The sequence below is a fragment of the Cyprinodon tularosa genome, unplaced genomic scaffold, assembly GCF_016077235.1.
Source record: "Cyprinodon tularosa strain WSP-4 unplaced genomic scaffold, ASM1607723v1 ctg260, whole genome shotgun sequence".
NCBI lineage: Eukaryota > Metazoa > Chordata > Actinopteri > Cyprinodontiformes > Cyprinodontidae > Cyprinodon > Cyprinodon tularosa.
The window spans coordinates 275,569-292,817 of NW_024038962.1; the positions used below are offsets into that span (position 1 = coordinate 275,569).

A 17,249-nucleotide genomic window follows, 5' to 3' on the forward strand; every position below is an offset into this window, starting at 1 on the left:
TAAAGTTACGACCAGCATGGAAGGAAACTCTGGTGGTTAGTAGCTAGTTTTATATCACTGGCTGAGCTTAAAGGCACACTATGCAACATTTTTCAGTTAATTAATGTGTTCCATAACGTTTTGGATGATTAAATGAGTCATTTCAGGTTGAACAAAGGTATTCTCTGCCGCCCTGGTGGTCTGTGGGGGAAATATTGCACTTACTGCAGGAGCACCGACCCGCACCCACAGGCTCAGAAGTCTCGCGAGAGTCAGTCTTGCTTTACGGCGAGAACTGCTACACCCCCCAGTTAAAAGCATTCTCGTTGCTAGCACAGTGACAATCTTTGTGCAGTTATGCTACGTTCACGCAGCAAAAGCAGCAAAATCGCGTCTGCTGCTTCCTTTTTGCTGCTTGTACCAGTTAGTTCTGACGCGCGGCTGAAGCAGCTTTGCTGCTCTGGCTGCGCGGTGCAAAAGTGTGTCTGAGGCGCATAAGGCGGAGCTTCACTGTCCTTTCTCTGCCTTGCAGCTATATTTGCTGTGATCAGTGGGAATAAAGTAGTTTTAATATGTGTTTAAGTGAGAAAATACACCTGAAAACGTAATCAGTGCAGTCAGTTCATTCAGATTATTATCCTGCCTTCAATATTTTTTCTGTCGGAGCCGGTCAGACCCCCACATACCAGGGATGCGCCGACAGTATGGATCCCTTCATCAGCAGCGGTTCACCGCGGCAGCTGGTAGGTGTTTTTCATCTAAATAATCCAAACTGCATATTCTGCCGGCAGATTTCTGCATTTTAAGTTAATTTAGGCGTCAATAAACTGTTTAAGAGGAGTGATCATCAGCGCTGTGTCTCTCTCCCTGCGTTAAACGCACCCGACGCGCTGCTTCAGATGCTCAGACGTGCTGCGCCTGCTGCTCAAAACGCACCACGGGACCTTTTGCTGCGCCTTGACGCGCGTCAACCATTGACTTTGCATGTAAACTCGCTGCTTCTGTCGCGCCAGCTACGTCCAGTGTGAACGCAGCATTAGTCATTCGCTGCTAAGCTCAAAACAACCGCGCCTGGCTTGACGGAGAAACCAGGAGAACAGCTGAGCATATTTACGACAGTGCACTTTTACTTTCGCCCTCTGGGGGGAGCCTCGCTGGAAAATCAACACCGGTTGCATAGTGTACCTTTAATGTGAATCCTAGTAAATCATATGCCTTTTCTGGAAATAAACCAATTTCCTATCTCTCTTTGTGGTTATTAAACACGCTACGAAGTTGCTCCGCAGTTCATATATATATTTATTACTTAGGGTTGTCACAATACTAAACTCGATACCACAAGGATAAAAACAAAGACTCCAAAATTCAACAGAAATATTTTCATAATAAACAAAATGCAATAAATAAAGAAATAAATACAATAAACAATAAGAACAATATTTTGAGGTTGGATGCTGTGCACAATATTAAGCAAGCTTGATAAAAATCTTACAAAATTAAAATTGAGGGTTCCTTCCTTGGTTATGTTTTGCAGACATAACAATGACACTAGCCAAACAAGTTAAGAAACAAAAATAATTCTCAGCAGCGGCACCTGTAACAAAAAAAGTCTGAAACTGAAAAGTGCACAGAATTATTCAATCACACAATGTTCAGAAAGTGGATTTTCCTCTATTCTGCACTTTAGATGAATTACTGTTTAGGTGCCACTGGTGGCAAAAAGCTCTGAGGCTCTGAAATAGGTCCTAGAAGAGAAACCAAACCCTTTTTGATCAGATGCTCTTTTACGAGGTCAAAAGGCATACTAGGCAGTTTTTGCAAATTTGACTGAAACAGATTCTATGCTTCATCAGATTCAACGAAATTCATTCTTAAGGAGCCTCAGTGGCATTTGCAAGAGCAGAAACTTTAATAGATTCAGAGTCCAAACCACAATTATTAACAATTTAATGGCAACAAGAATGCAGAAAGCAGGTCATGTGGTTCCGTTTGTAAATACAAATACTCTATAAACTCCTCAACCTACCATCTAAACAACGCCCAAGGGGAAGCAGAGTCAATGTCTCTGCAGTTTCGAAAGCAAGGATGTGATGATAGAGAAGTTTAAGGCATTACGCAAAACATTTGCAAGATGACAGAAATATTGCATTAACATTTCTTTTCCTTTCAAATACATTGAAGTGTTTTGGCTGTCAAAGGAGACAGTGAGGAAAGTTTAAGGTTAACAAATACTTTTGCAAACGTTCAACAGAATTCACAAGGATGTGCTTGCTTTTTTGCAGCAGGGATAAGAGAGGAAGCTGATTGCTTGAGAGGAAAACCGTATATCCTGCTGCTCTTAAAGCCCGATTCAAGTGCCATTTAGTGTTTGACAGAGCTCCAGAATCTGGGGAGCGGATATGACATTTAAGTAGGATGAACCAAAGGCCCACAAAAAACATGAAGTTGTTTCACCTCCCTCTTCATTAGAGAGAAAGAGAGACAGTCGGGACGAGCTAAATCAAGAGCTGAACATCACTGACTAATGAGGTGCGGAAGGTGACAAGTGATACAGGCGGTTATTTGGCATATTACTTAAAGGCTTTATGTAATTTGAGCAAGACCAAACTGTACAACTGAATGAGGCTGCAAAATTATTACAGCCCTCAAGTACGGTAGTTTTATATCCAGCGTTTTCTTTTTTTTTTTTTTTTTTTTTAAACCTTTCAGATTTAGTCATCGTTTGGTTTCTCAGTCAGATATTTAAGATCAAACAATTTCATTTACTCAGGCAAAGATAACCCAAACAGACACAAAGAGCAGTTTTTTAAATAACTATTCACTAGGGGTTAAGGAAATTATTTTCTAAAATCATTGCCCCTCTGAATAAATCCATGTTAAGCTGTAAAATTAGAACGTACCATCCCTGTTAGACTCCAGTGAAGCGTAGGAATAACCATTATCCACAAACATTACACCAAGAGTGCAATAAGGACTCATTCCAAAAAATATCTTCAGATCCCAAAATATTTTCGGGAAAAAAATTTGTGGATACAACTATTTTGCAAAGCAACAGTTTAACTTTTTGGAAGGCGTGAAATACAGTTGTTAAAAATATACTTTTTTAAGTAATGATATTAACAAGTGCTTTGCTCTCTCTGCTTTTTCTCACAGTAGCTTCATTTGGCCTGTTCCTGTGTCTGTAACACCATCCTGTAGAGAAATATCAGCTGTGCCATCAACACCCTTGTTTATAGATGTTTGAGATCAGCCTGTTTTTTTAAGTGTAGTCCTGTTTCTCTGACTAGGACTGGCTGGATGTGATGTCTTCATCCTCTGACATCGGGGCTGGCTCGGAGTTCGTCTTCCTAGCTGTGTGTTTCCTGGACGGAGCCGCCTGTGGAGCTGTTTTACAGTTGCCTTTTGTATCTCTACATCTTTTTCTATGTCTGCTCTGTCTCCTTGAACCCCAGTCGGCCTCAGCAGATTGCTGCTCACATCGACTCTGCTTTTGCTGGAGTTTTCTTCCCATTAAAAGGGACTTTTTCCTCTCCACTGTCACTTCAAGCATGCTTAGTTTGAGGAAAACTTTGAATCAATTTGACTGTATGATCCAGTTGAATTGTAAAGTGCCTTGAGATGACGTGTTGTGAATTGGCGCTATATAAATAAACTGAATTGTAGTACAGTTTCCATATTTCTGCAATTGTTCATTTTAGATTTCTAGATTATTTGCATATTTAATGAATATTGTCAAATTGTGTTGTTTTTTTGGCTATCTAGTTTGCAGATAATTGCACACTGGCATAACTAGCATCTGTGATCCCGCTGAGAAAGCATGTTCCATGTTGAGAGTTTTTCATTTTGGTAAAAATATTTTCTTACATTTTATTATTATTTTATTTTTTATCCCAATGGTATCGAGTATTTTACTGTGTACCGATATATAGAGTTTAGATTTTTTGGCATCTTGACAACCTTGGTTAATACAGTTAAATCAACGATAAAAGTGAAAAGTGAGAGAATCATAACATTCCACAGGTTACACAAGGTAGTGCTACTGGTACTCTAACAGAACCCAGACCAGACTTTGTCACATTGATACCTTAGCGTAAAGGGATAAAAAAAAAAAAAAAAGGTGCTGCTATTCCTCTGCAAAGTTTAATCTTTTAATTATTTCAACAAGGACTCTACTTGGATAGCATCCAGACAAGACATTTGTTCCACTACACATTTCTAGTATCTAGGAAATGACAATTCCTTTATACTTGTTATTTATTCCTCTTAGCATTTAATGGCACTACTGTGACAATGCTGTCAGCTTACTAAAAGCATAATGTGTCATTTCACCTCAAGATGTTGTCTGCACACAAATGAGAAGCTACTCTGCCTTCAAAAGCTCAAAGTTGTTCAGGATTACAGTTTTTCCATGAAAACACTGCATTTTGACATTAAAATATGTTTTAAGCAATAAAAACGAAATAATGATAATGGGAGATATAAATACAGATTGGCTGCAACTTAAGAGACATATGCAGATCTCTAGTAGAGAGACAACCTTTATGTTGCTTAAATTACAGAGAGTAAAAGAAATGATACATAAGATCGACCTGGAAAAAAAAACATCATGTGTGGGAAATTCACACATGATATACAAGTAGTTGCCACCTGGTTAATGAAAAGCAGATTAGACATCAAACTTGATTGGGTTCACTAATCATTAGAGTGATGGGTTAATTTACATCCTCCCCGCATCCTGTTAATGCAAAAGATGTGATGTGTTAACATCCTTAATATATTGTCATTTACATCTATAAATCTTACACTTGGCTCCTCTATAAATCCTACATTTGTGGCGATATCAGGCAGAGAATATATATCAACCAAGTGGCTAATAGATAAACATTTCCTGTAGCATATGGTCGCTGAAGTTTAAATCAAGATTAAATCAGTCAGTTAATTGAAAGCATAATGTGGTAATATAATACAGATATTTTATTTATTCATTTTCCTGCAAGTTAATTCTAGCACCTATTCATTGATATCACTTACCATCTGCAGCTATAGGCAGCCCCTCGACATTTAACGGCACCCTTTCAAAAGAGAAGAGATGCACTTAAAAATTCACCAGCGATCGAGTCGGTTAACTTACTGCCTTATCAGTGTCGAGTAGATACAGCGAGTAGGGAAGTCTAAACTCCAATATTTTTTGTGCCGATAACACTCTTTTGTTTGGATGGCGATTACGCAGGAAAAAAAAAAAAAAGAGTAATCTTTAACGTTTATATTACAACCCAAAGATAGACAAGACAAAGACAGAAAATTTACATATGTTGCAACTATCCTCCAGATAGTTATTTTAAGCTTCTGCATGACTTCCTAATATCCTGCAGTCTTTCAAGTACCTTTGTTTAACTAACAAAAAAAGACTCATATCAGAGCTTTAAGAACATGGAATACCAATAAATGTTAAGCTGGAAGCCAGTGGATGGGACTCATTGAACCACATGTGCAGAGTTAAAGGCATACTGTGAGGCACTCAAGGGGCAAGGTCACCAACTGTAGTTTTTGCCTGAAATAAAAATCACTTTAGGCTCCTAAGGAAAGCCAGATGCTTTGATTTCAAGCACAGATGTTATGCACAAGAATATGGGGGCAATAACATTTAAAGCCCTGTTTTCTTTTCAGACAAACCCAACAGTGCCCACAGAAAACTTGTGCTTCTAATTAGTCAACCCCACACTACTGCTCCCCCATAGAGACTCTGAGATAAAGAGAGAGGCAAAATATCAGGAGGAGGACACTATCATCAATTTAGCTCTCATCGTTAAAAACAATCCACCTAAGTTGGAATAAATAAAAAATAGATATGTTTATCGGCACATTTACCCTGAAAAGTACATTGGTGAGGAGTTTGGAAGCAAAGAGGGGAAATCAAAAGGGTGCCTGACTCCTCATGCATTGGAGATGAGTCTCGCATGGAGAAGATTCCAAGTTTGGCAGATGTTAAGAGCCACAAAATGGCTCATTACTGGGACAGAAAAAGGCACAAGATAAAGCAACAGTCTCCGTGGAGGCTTAAAACAGAATGACAAAGGTCGACACAGTTGAAGACGACAGAAAAATCTAACATTTCACTTTGCATTAAACTTATATTCTGAGAGAATAACTGATAAGATGGAGAGGTTCAAAATGAAAACATTCCTTCATTTTTTTCCAGCCTGCTCTTGTTTTAGATAATGGGAGGTTGATGGTAAGAGAGGGTTTTCTTTTGAGGCTTATAAAGGGTTAAGGTATAGTGGAGAATTTTCGTGAATTTTAAAAAGACCCACCCTCTCCATTTAAAAATAAATGCACATGCACAACCCTGCACCCGCTCAGGAAAGGGAACGCCTATTAAATGTGTGCGAGAGCATGCACCAGCCCATATCTCCTCATGCAAGCTCTGTTTAAAAGTTGCTGTTTTCATCGATCATAAAAGCTTACTTTCCAAAAGAAGATTTGCAAATTTTCAACTTTGTCAGACTCCCCACCGGTAAGTAAAAATGCGAGCACGTAGGATGGCCTTACGTAAACATATCACAAGAATGATTGACAGCTAGGAGGACGACTTATTTTGATGATCCAACCGGAAAATGAAAATCTTGCACTATACCTTTAACTTCATTGCGCAGACATGACGCCAAGCGACACAAAAACAAGCTAGAATAATTCAAGTGGAAATGCAAAAGAAGGGTGCATAAAGTTATAAAGATTTAGAGAATTCAAGAAAAATACATATTTAATTAAAATCCAAGCATTATTCCTCCTGCGACTGATATCAGAAAAGCTGTTTTCCTCTTTCTGACAGGAGGCACACACAAACACACCAATGTCTGCTCGGGAGGCTGCCGGTATTATCACAAAGCTCTAACCAAAGCTCGGGGAAAAAAACCTACTCTCTACCCCCCCTAACCTCCAGTTCCGCTGCACGGTGCGCCTCTCGCTGTGGAAACAAACTACTGTAGCCAAGGTTATCGAATGGGGGCGAGTCGATAATGTTGTATCACAAAAACTGTTTTCAGCTACAGCAAACATGTGGGACAGTTGGGGACGAGTCAGTGCATCGTTCTCCCGCTTCATGGAAAAATTAAGACCTGCAAATACCTGCACCAATTAAAGGCATCACTTCAATGAACATCAATCTATTCATCACCTCCTCAAAGCAGAGAGCAGAGGGTTTTATGGGAATATCAATAGTTTATGCTTTTGGAACAAAAGGACGCAGCAAATCAAAGGCACAGACAGATTTGGATTGAAAAACAGATGTTTGTTTTGTTTGATTTAGCTAACAGCATGTTTCACATCCCACATCCCTCTGCTGGATTTTGAAAAGCAGTCCATTGATTTAAATCTATGCAGAAGTCAAGAGAAATGCATCAAGTGTGGCAACAGCATTGACTAAGAACAAGCCGTTGAAAGATGCAGCAATTTAAAGTTAAAAGATGGATAAAAATATTTGGAAACACCTGATTGATTATCTGACATTCCTAGACGTGAACCTCCGTCTGCTGAAGTTGTTGCTTTAGCTTTGGTCTGAAAAAAAATAAAATAACACTGCTTCCTTAGGAGCTTTAAGGCAACAATTACAAAACGAACCCCCAATGAGCAATCAGAAACATTCAAATCAACCACCAACAGGACGTCTTAAATGAACCTTTTACATAACTACAGTCATATATTTTCCTGTTAGAAAATAAAAATCTTTCTAAAAGATGTTAAAAAGTTTAACCAAAATAACTTGCTTAAATTGAAAACTTTTTAATGATCAATTTTACAACTTAAGACCTTTAAATAAAAGGACCTCAGGCCTTTATTTTTCAGATGAAACGGGCAACTCTAGTATGTATGTGCGTAGGTTGCTGAACTTTAACGCCTTCTTTCAGTATAAAGTCATAATAACTTTTGATATAAAGTTCAAAAAAAAAAACACTTTTTAAGACAAATAATGGAGGCTTTGACTTTTATTCTAAATAAATCTTACAAGCAGACACTTAAGACATCAGACTGGATATGTAATTTAATACATTGTACAGAAATTTTAGCCTAAAGCCAGGATTTATGATTTTATTTATTAAATACTTTGGCAGTTTAATGCCCGGGAGCAACAACACATTATGCATTGCACCTCATTGTCAATTTATTTTAACAATAAGGGTACAATTTCTATTCTGAATTACAGATACACCACTTCTTCACTAGCAGGTCAAATATTGATATTTTGTTCTTTCAAAGCATGAAAACAAATCCTTTGCACCATTTTTCATCTTAAAACCAAAAGCATGCGCTCTGCTTGAATAAAAAAATCTGATAAATGAAGGAGACATGAGCTGTTTAGCATAAAGTCAAAAGGCCCTGAAGCTGTAGTTTATTTTATTTTGGCTTTATAACCCTAATCAGAGAACCTGCAGCAAAAAAACAATCTGCAGGTAAGACTTTGAAAGAAAATTCCTGATCAGTATCAGCCTGGTCGGTGCACCTCTAGTCTGGGTCCTTATATCTGAACAAGAATGATTTATCATTTTATATAAGAACAGCCCATTTTAAGAGCCTTTTAATCTTGGTTACTTACAGTTTTCCTTTTTAGTTGGGGTGAATTTCATATATACTCCTAAAACTAACAATATAATCAAGTTTTTTTTCTCGACAATTGATGGCTATGAGATAATCAAGATGAAATATATATGATCAAATGTAAAGATTTTTATCAATTAAGCTGCATGTTTTATTATCTAGTAGACTGAGTGTATTTAATAATTGCCAGGCTTAATTATTAGAAAGGGTTTGATGAAGTGTGTAGTTCTGTATATATGTAGCATTACAAAAAAAATGGAATTCATTTGCTATTTCCGTTTTTATCATAAGGTTTCTTAATTGTTTTTGCAAACAAAAGATTGCGAAAGTGTTGAGGGGGGAAAAAACAGGTCTATCAGGTTAAAGCAGTCCGTTTAAAGTAGTCCCTAACGGAACATTTATTTTTTTCCTTGTCATCGCCCTTTTATATTCATTTTTTAATGCAGATACCACACTGAATAAAATAAGATGCACCAATAACACATTTCTATTGATAGTGCGTTACTTTCTGGTACAAATGGGTTTACTGTGCGCGTGCGAATCTGTATTTTTAAACAACTTTGTATAAATCTGAAAAAAGTAAAAATAAAAAAGGTTGCACTTTCTAAAATAAATGAGGCGGGCGGTTTAGAGCCTTTTATGTTTGGAATTAATGATCTTTAAAGTCCCAGCACTGACGCTCAGTCTCACAGAGAAACACAAAGGAGTTTGCCTTTGAGAAACTAAGGGGAGTCTAAGAGCAGAAATTCAACATAATCCAGCTAACGTGTGATTCAGCTGAATAGAAAAGATAAAACAATGAAAGAAACCTGCCCGACTTCAGCACTCACCTGATGGAGAAGTAGTTAGTTCAATGGTCAGAGCTCAGCTGGTATCATGTCGTTTAAAGTTGCGCCTACTTTCGAGCCGAGAGAAAGGTGCTTTAAATTAAACAAAATAATAATAATCTCAGCCAGTCTTTATCTCTTCACCGAAAAGCCGCTTCTCCTGAGCTCGACGACTCCACACGGACTTCCAGTTTCCAGCTCCGTTACACACATCTAGCCGAAGAGCTAGCCTGCTAGCTGCTGCTGGCATAAACACTTGGCTTTGTGGGGGCTCTTAACTCTTCATTTTCCGGAGCTTTTTTCGCCCCCCCGACTGGACCGAAAGGTCTCTCTCTTCACAGGGGACGGAAGCGGACGTGTCGTATATGTACGCCCATTTCTGCCTGCTTATCAATAGTCCGCTCTATGGTCCCACAGTTCGCTTCTTTTTTCCCCCCTTCTCTCAGATAGCTGCTCACTCCCCCTCAACACACCACAATGGGTTCTGTGCCGACTCTTTTCAACACAAGCCTCTTTATGCGTTACGACGTCCGACGTCCCTTTGCGACAGTGGTTGCTTAGCGACGGGTTTGAATCTATTTTTCTCGAGCCCCTCAGTGCATCATTTGTTCTGTTTCTCTCTTTAAGAAGCATTTTATTGAAAACTGAAACATCAAATGAAATTAACCTCTATTTGGGTTTTAAACTTATTAAGTAATTTGCTCTTAAAAAGCAAAAATTAAGAACAAAATGTGCTTTTAAGAACCTAGACTGGTCATCCAAATATGTTGAATTCTGTACAAAATTATTTATTATTTCTGAAAATAAAGGGGTGAAAAATACCCCCTCACACAAACTTTTATAAAGACAGTCACTAAGGAAATAACATAGGGCCTGTATATGGAAAATTAAGCAACAATCATTCATCTTTATAACGTGTTGAACTGATCATGGCTTCCTACTATGTTTTTTTTTTCTTTAACCTCCTGACCTGAATAACTAAATAAAAACAACAGGTCATAAACGAATACGAAGAAATTAAAATTAGTTTTTATTTTCTCTGTATGTCTAAAATAAAACAATTAAAATCTATTTATATCTATACAAATACACTGTTTTTTTTTTCCATTACTTGCATTAATTATTTTATTCATAGTTCTTGATTTTGAAAAGGAAAATGCGATACCCAAACTCACTTGATCTTTTAAATATATTTGTGACTTATGTTGCTTGTATGTATTATCTTAGCAAAAGCCTTTAACGCGTTTATTATGAAGGAGCAGTGCGCAGGATTCTGGTGGCTGTATTAGTTTGTCTACTTCGCCCTCTGCTGGAGAAAAAAAAACATAAACAAAACCCTTTTCTCACAGTTGGAAGCGCTTTAAAATGCTTAGATTGCAAATAGAAACCACACTGTCTAAAATATTCATACATAATGCAAAAAAATAATAAAAAATGCTAGAAATTAAAAAGAATACGAAAGGAAATACAAATACCACAAACAAAGAATCATTAGTGAAATTAATTGCACTTTTAAATCAAAGTTAAATACAAATGTGGGGGCAAATTTACCATAATATAAAGTTATTCTGCATAATTAGATTAGTTAAAAATACAAGTGATACGTTCAAGCAGGTTAAAAAAATACTAAATATGCAAGGACATTTTAGGACAATCAGCACTTAGCAGCTTCATTGTTATACCTCGAAATGAAATAAGAATTTACGAGTTTCCTGAAAGGCATCACGGACGCACTTGATGCGGATGTTGCAGCGGCTTCTTAGAAGAGAAGAGTTTGACTTTAAAAGTGTGAAGATGTCCAAAACTATTAAGGAACGACAAGATAACTCTGCACTGTTTGTTCTGTCTGCAGTGGCTTTAGCCTTGATTACAATTCTTACCGTTTGGAGGTTAAAACAATTTAAATACAGAGTGATAAATGAAACTGGGGGTGCAATGTTTTACGGTAAGTAACCTCAGGGAAACTGCTGCACAAACACTTCCTGGACTTCATTTGCAATCAGTATATGCCATGTTTTAACAGGAAATAGTTTGGATGTTACAGATGCATCTTAATTAAGTAGAAAATAATAATAATGCACGAACATTTAAAGGGTGCATAGATTTAGTGCAAATAGAGTTATTGTCTGTATACCGTTTTGTTTCAAGTGATTATAGCTTAAAGTAAGCAAGATTTATACAACTCTTCTTAGAAAATGTAAATTTTGATTAAGATTTTTAATAGATATTAAGATGTGTTTTGCTGTGATCATGTTATGGTCTATAATCATTGAGAAGACCCCCCCACAGACAGGGTTTTTTACAAATTAATCAACAGCATATTTTTATGTTGAGGTTGTTGTTTTAATCCTTCCCACAATACATCTTTTAATTTCGGTCAATATGATGTAATTCTGATAGTGAAATCGAGTCTCAGTAAAACTACTTAAAAATCCCACAATAAATTACTTTAAAAAATAAGAATATTATTTTGAGATGTTTAGAAAACCCTCTAATATAACATTGTGATAGTATTGGCTTAAAAAAAAAAAAAATACACACATAACAACAATATAAAAGCTGGAAAGTCAGTCAGTGACAAATGCTGTGATCAATATATATTAAAATATGTGAAAAGTCTTATCAGAGTCATTGCATAAAATCATATTATGATACCTTTATATATTAATGCTGGGTTATTAAATTAAATAATTGCGTTGTATTTTTTATATATTTTGCAACCCTGCTGTCAGACTATTCATAAAGCATAAGTATAAGTAAACGATTTTGCCAAAAACCTAAATTGCAATTATTTTCAACTAATATCGTAATTTTGATTTTATTGCGATTTGCTTTTACACTGATTGCAAGCATGTAAATGTTTCAATCTTGGGATTCAGTTTTGCATGACCTTGAAAGCAGGACTTTAAACTTTTCCATGAAAAAGTTCTTACGTCTGGTATCATGCATGTAACTGTGTGCAAGCTGCAACTGTCTGTTCTATTCTTTGTGAAAGCAAACCAGCTTTAAAGGTATAAGAGCCATTTAAAAAGCTGGAGTGAGAATTTTAGTGTCTTAATCTTGTTAAATATAACGTGACTAAAATTCAGTGCATCTGCGATAAAAAAAATTTGCAAAAGGCTTTTGCTAAATTGCGATTATAGTGCAACTGCAATTAATTGCCTAATTCCTACATATTGTGATATAAGGATAACTTTATTGTAAATAAGTGTTTAGACCTCATTAAATACTAGGTATTTACTATACTATTAGTAATACTAACTGCATGTGTGCAATGTATTCGTACTTGGTATGGCATTAATACATCATTTGATGCTGCTGTGTAAAGTAGCAGGAAATACCTTAAGGGGTCATTAAGATTTTTCAATAATGAGGTTAGGATGCTGTATTACCATATAATTAACAATTTGTTTTTCTGTCAATTTTCTTTCTAATAAAACCAAATGTTTGGAATGTGTAATGTATTAATGAGTTTATTTATTCTTTTTTGAATTATCTACATCAGTTACTTCCTATTTTCAGGTCACCGTTGGCAACAAACCCAAAGCTGAAAAGCATGAACACTGTAGAATTAAGTCTTTCTTTGCTTTATTTAAGGTAGATCATCATAACTATGCTCGCCAATCTAATAACATGTTTTTCCTTTAATAGTGTCTCTCTTATTAGCATGCAGTGTAAAGAAAAAAATGAAATAAAACATTAATCCATGCTCCCATTTATTGCATTTTTTATTTAACTGAACTTGATCGCATTCTGCAAGCATCCATTTGGAATCTCTTTGCAGGTGTCTTCCTGGGTTTAGCCGTCAAGTACTTATGGCTGGATGGAGAGGAGCATTTGGAGAACATGGCCGACGTGTGCTCTTGCTATGGTCTGAACAGCACTCCCCGTGTCATAATGGTCAACACCTCATCCCAAGGGCACTGCTACGCACGTATCAGAAAGATGGGCCAGAGATGCTCGCAGCTCTCAAGTACTCACACGGTAACTATGGCAATTTATTTTGACCTTCAGCGCAGATGCAAGGCAAAGCAAAGCTTTTACACCAGCTTTTGTTTGTTGTGGGATTAGTACAACTAGAAGTAGTGTGTCCTATAAACTCAATGGCTTTGAAAAGACTTTAATTAGCAAATGCAGCTAGAATGTTTGAAGCATTCTGGATGAACCCTGAGTATTTTCATCAACAGGATTCTCTAATAGCTCCACGTTATTAGTCTTCCGGGTCATTTTCATGGTCTGTTTGTTAGAATAGGCACGGCAGCACATCTGAAGAAAGGAAGAAAGAGCTATTCAACCCATATAAAGAATTAGAAGGTGACAAACATAGAAGATTGCATTTTTCACATGTTTAATAAGGACACTCAAGCGAAGCCGCTTATTTTACACAAATCCAGTTCCTTTAAAAGGTTTTTAGATTGAGACATGCAGGAACGAAAACATCAGGCTCTTTAGATGCATCAATTAGCCTCCTTGAAAATCCTACTAAGGATGATTTGTTGTCTTTATTCCTATAATGAGATAGTTTTGCAAGGGGATGTTTGTGGCAGATTGCACTGCACTGCAGAAAAATAGAGAGGAAGTTGTCTCAGCAGACACTGCAGGCTTTTTCCTCTTGGATAGCTACCTTGCACTTCAACCTGTGGCACAGAGCGCAGTAATGAATGTGAATTGCTGCCATCTTTTTTAGACTGACAGCCTTTATTATAACGCAGACACTAAAGCTTACAGCGATGTGTACAGTTTATGGTAATTGTAGCCTTGAAGAGATTTATAGCTGATGATGATTTAGAGAGGTGGAAATGGAGGTTATTATTTCAAATTACAAAGACTACAGAGAGATGGAAGATTTTGTGTAAGAATATGCGCTGTCATTGTTTTCCTATGGGCTCCATTAAGAAGATGGCCTTTGAAAATGCTGAGTATAACGTGTTTGCTTTTACAGAAACATTTTTGTAAGCTATATCTTAAGCCTGTGTTTTTGCTCAAAGCTTATGCTGAAGCCAAAACTTGGAGGCCCACACTGTATAACCTAATCCTTGCAAAATGTGTTACTGTTTATGGGATTTAGAAGATTCTGGCTTACAGCTAATGAAATGCCTTAAATTTAGTTTAAGGAATGTATTTTTGTTGCAGAAATGTTATGTTACGGCCTGCTCAACCATGGGGAGAGCTGCTAGTTTTACAGATGTCTACCAAACTGTAACTGACAGCCTACATGATGAGGGAAAGCTGCACAAGTTCCTTGCCAGATGAGCTAGAAATTCACCGAAAACTATTTCAAAGGATATTCACGGAAAGCTGAATGGATGGGGGGGGGGAAATTGTGGTAGAAAAATTGATGAAAGCAGCAAGGATAAATGCAGCATAAGAAAATTGTGAAGCCATGTACATCTTAGAGTGTGGGGGAGATTCAAAGGCTTGAACTGTGGTTGGACTAGTGCTTCAGCAGCACCCATCCACACACGCACACATGCACGCATCCAGATACCTTGTTTTCAGCCACTCCCGAACCACAGAAAACATCAGAAGCATTCTACTTCTCTGGAGTGGGTTTCACTCACATCTCCTTTTAAAACCTTGTGATTAACGTTCATACGTCTTCTGCCTTTAGTTATACCTTCCAGCTATTTTGGTGAGGGGAGATCGTGACACTGCCTGCCAAGAAGGAAAAATTGTTTTGAGGTGGTGTTTAATGTGCAGCTGCAAAATTTCAGTCTAGCGAATTTGCTCTTAGAGTTTAATCGCCGGCTCAGAAATACTTACCTTTCAGTCTGCTGTTTGTGTTGAAATATGGAATACTCAGTCTTTTCTTAGGGAGAAAAACACAAACATTTTATTAGATCAGCAAAAATATCAAATTTTTAAAAAAGGATCTAAAAAGAATGCATTTCTTTAAAAAAAGATTAATAACTGTACATGTCGGAAAAACAACAACCTTTTAAAAATCAAGGACATTCTTGATGCTGTTTTATGAATGCCTTTATTAATCTGTCACTGTTCTCAATATGCCACACAATGGTGCAGTGGGTGGCACTGCTGCCCTGCAGCAAGAAGGTTCTTGGTTCGTTTCCCAGCCTGGGGTCTTTCTGTATGGAGTTTGCATGTTCTCCCTGAGCATGCGTGGGTTCTCTCCGGGTACTCCAGCTTCCTCCCACAGTCCAAAAACATGACTGTTAGGTTAATTGGTTTCTCTAAATTCTCCTTAGGTGTGAGTGTGTGCGTAAATGGTTATTTGTCCTCTTTGTCTCTGTGATGCCCTGCCATAGACTGGCTACCTGTCCAGGGTGTACCCCACCTTTTGCCCATTGACAGCTTGAGATATGCACCAGCACTCGTTGCGACCCCAGCTGGGATAAATTGGGATGTATAGATTCTTCCAATATTACAGTCTGCCACAACAGCTTTATCTCTGTGAAACTGAACCAGATAGTCCATGATCGTACCAGACCAGCAAAATGACCCTTTAACCTCAAACTTCTTTTTTGCGAATTGTACAACTGCAATTTTCTATGGTCAAGAAATCCACCATGATCAGAGAAGATCCTTTTCATCCCCTCCATCACTCATTCTCTCTCTCTCTCTCTCTCTCTCTCTCTCTCTCTCTCTCTCTCTCTCTCTATATATATATATATATATATATATATATATATATATATATATATATATATATATATATATATATATATATATATATATATATTTAAATATAGGTTAAATGGAAACCACTTAGATGTGCATATTTTTCTTACCTCACTCATTCACTCCAGACCTGCATGTGGAGTGCATTTGGACATTCGTTGATTAATCTAAGAGGGATATTTTAAACCCAGAAGGGGCTTGTTGCGGACCTTACAAATCATCCAGACCAAGTGAAACTCTTCTCTAATGGCTTCGACTCCTTTGCCCGTTATGAATGCCGAGGTCTCATTAGCAAACCAGCAGAGGCTACCACAGAGGCCATTACATCGGTCAGACCGTGTGTAGCCTTCGAGCCATTAGGCTTGATACATATGGGGGAGCTAGCAGAGAGAGATAAGGATTTCATTGCATTACTGAGTCCATTATGTGCCACTAGGGAGAAAAGCATTAAAGTTTGTGGTCTGATTAAATTTAGCACTGCTCAGCTGAAGAGGCAATTAGTGTATACAGCGCACCTCCATCCACAACTTTGTGGTGCAGGTGGCCCTTAGAATAAAACTGCCAGGATATGCATAATTTGCTCGTTGCAGTAGCCCTTGTTGTTTTCATTTTTTTTTCTTTCGTCATGCTCATTTGTTTTTGTTTGTTTTTTAAAAATGCATAGATGCTGTGCTTTGTTGTTGATTGCAGCTGCATTAAAAAAGTCATTTATACAGTGGTGGGTTATTGTCGCAGAGCAATCTGTAGATTTAGCTACCTCCTCAAATGCCGAATTACTCATAGTGAAGACTGGGTTCTGTAGTGGAGTCTCCAACATTTGGATTTATTCTGTAATTCAGATAAACATGCAAGTAATTCACCTCTGGTAAATATTCATTAGAGTGCCTGCATGTCCTAGAAATAGAACATTAGCAGAGGCTTTCATTTATCCATATTTTTTTCATGGTCTTCAGGCTGCTATTGGTGTTTTTCTAAAGGCAGCTTTCGGTTGTTTTTTTTAACAGATCTCATTATTTGGACAGAAAGTTTGACAGTGCACAAATGCATTCTTTGATCATTTATCTTTTTATAGATAAAACCGTAAGGTTGCCACTGTTTTTCCTTTTTTTATACAAGGCTAACCACAACACAAATTAAAGGCATTCAGGGGTGAAATTGCACATGGAATGCTGCCTTACAGATTGGCTTGTATTGCATCTCATTGGCGGGGAT

At 37.3% G+C, this 17,249-nt stretch overlaps 2 protein-coding genes across 3 annotated transcripts in view; one reads left to right on the top strand and one right to left on the bottom strand.

Annotated features, from left to right (window-relative positions):
• Positions 1 to 9,888, bottom strand: part of dipk2ab (divergent protein kinase domain 2Ab) — a 41,939-nt gene extending 32,051 nt beyond the window's left edge. For both annotated transcript variants that reach the window (XM_038288981.1, XM_038288983.1), the window contains exon 1: positions 9,402 to 9,888. The gene's annotated coding sequence lies outside the window, so the exon portion shown is untranslated. The remainder of the gene's footprint in view (positions 1 to 9,401) is intronic.
• Positions 9,889 to 11,140: 1,252 nt separating this feature from the next.
• Positions 11,141 to 17,249, top strand: part of LOC119785983 (sodium/hydrogen exchanger 9-like) — a 106,018-nt gene continuing 99,909 nt past the window's right edge. Inside the window, exons 1-2 of the mRNA XM_038288980.1 lie at positions 11,141 to 11,343; positions 13,183 to 13,382. Of these exons, the coding sequence (XP_038144908.1) occupies positions 11,142 to 11,343; positions 13,183 to 13,382 (402 nt within the window). The 5' untranslated portion in view covers position 11,141. The remainder of the gene's footprint in view (positions 11,344 to 13,182; positions 13,383 to 17,249) is intronic.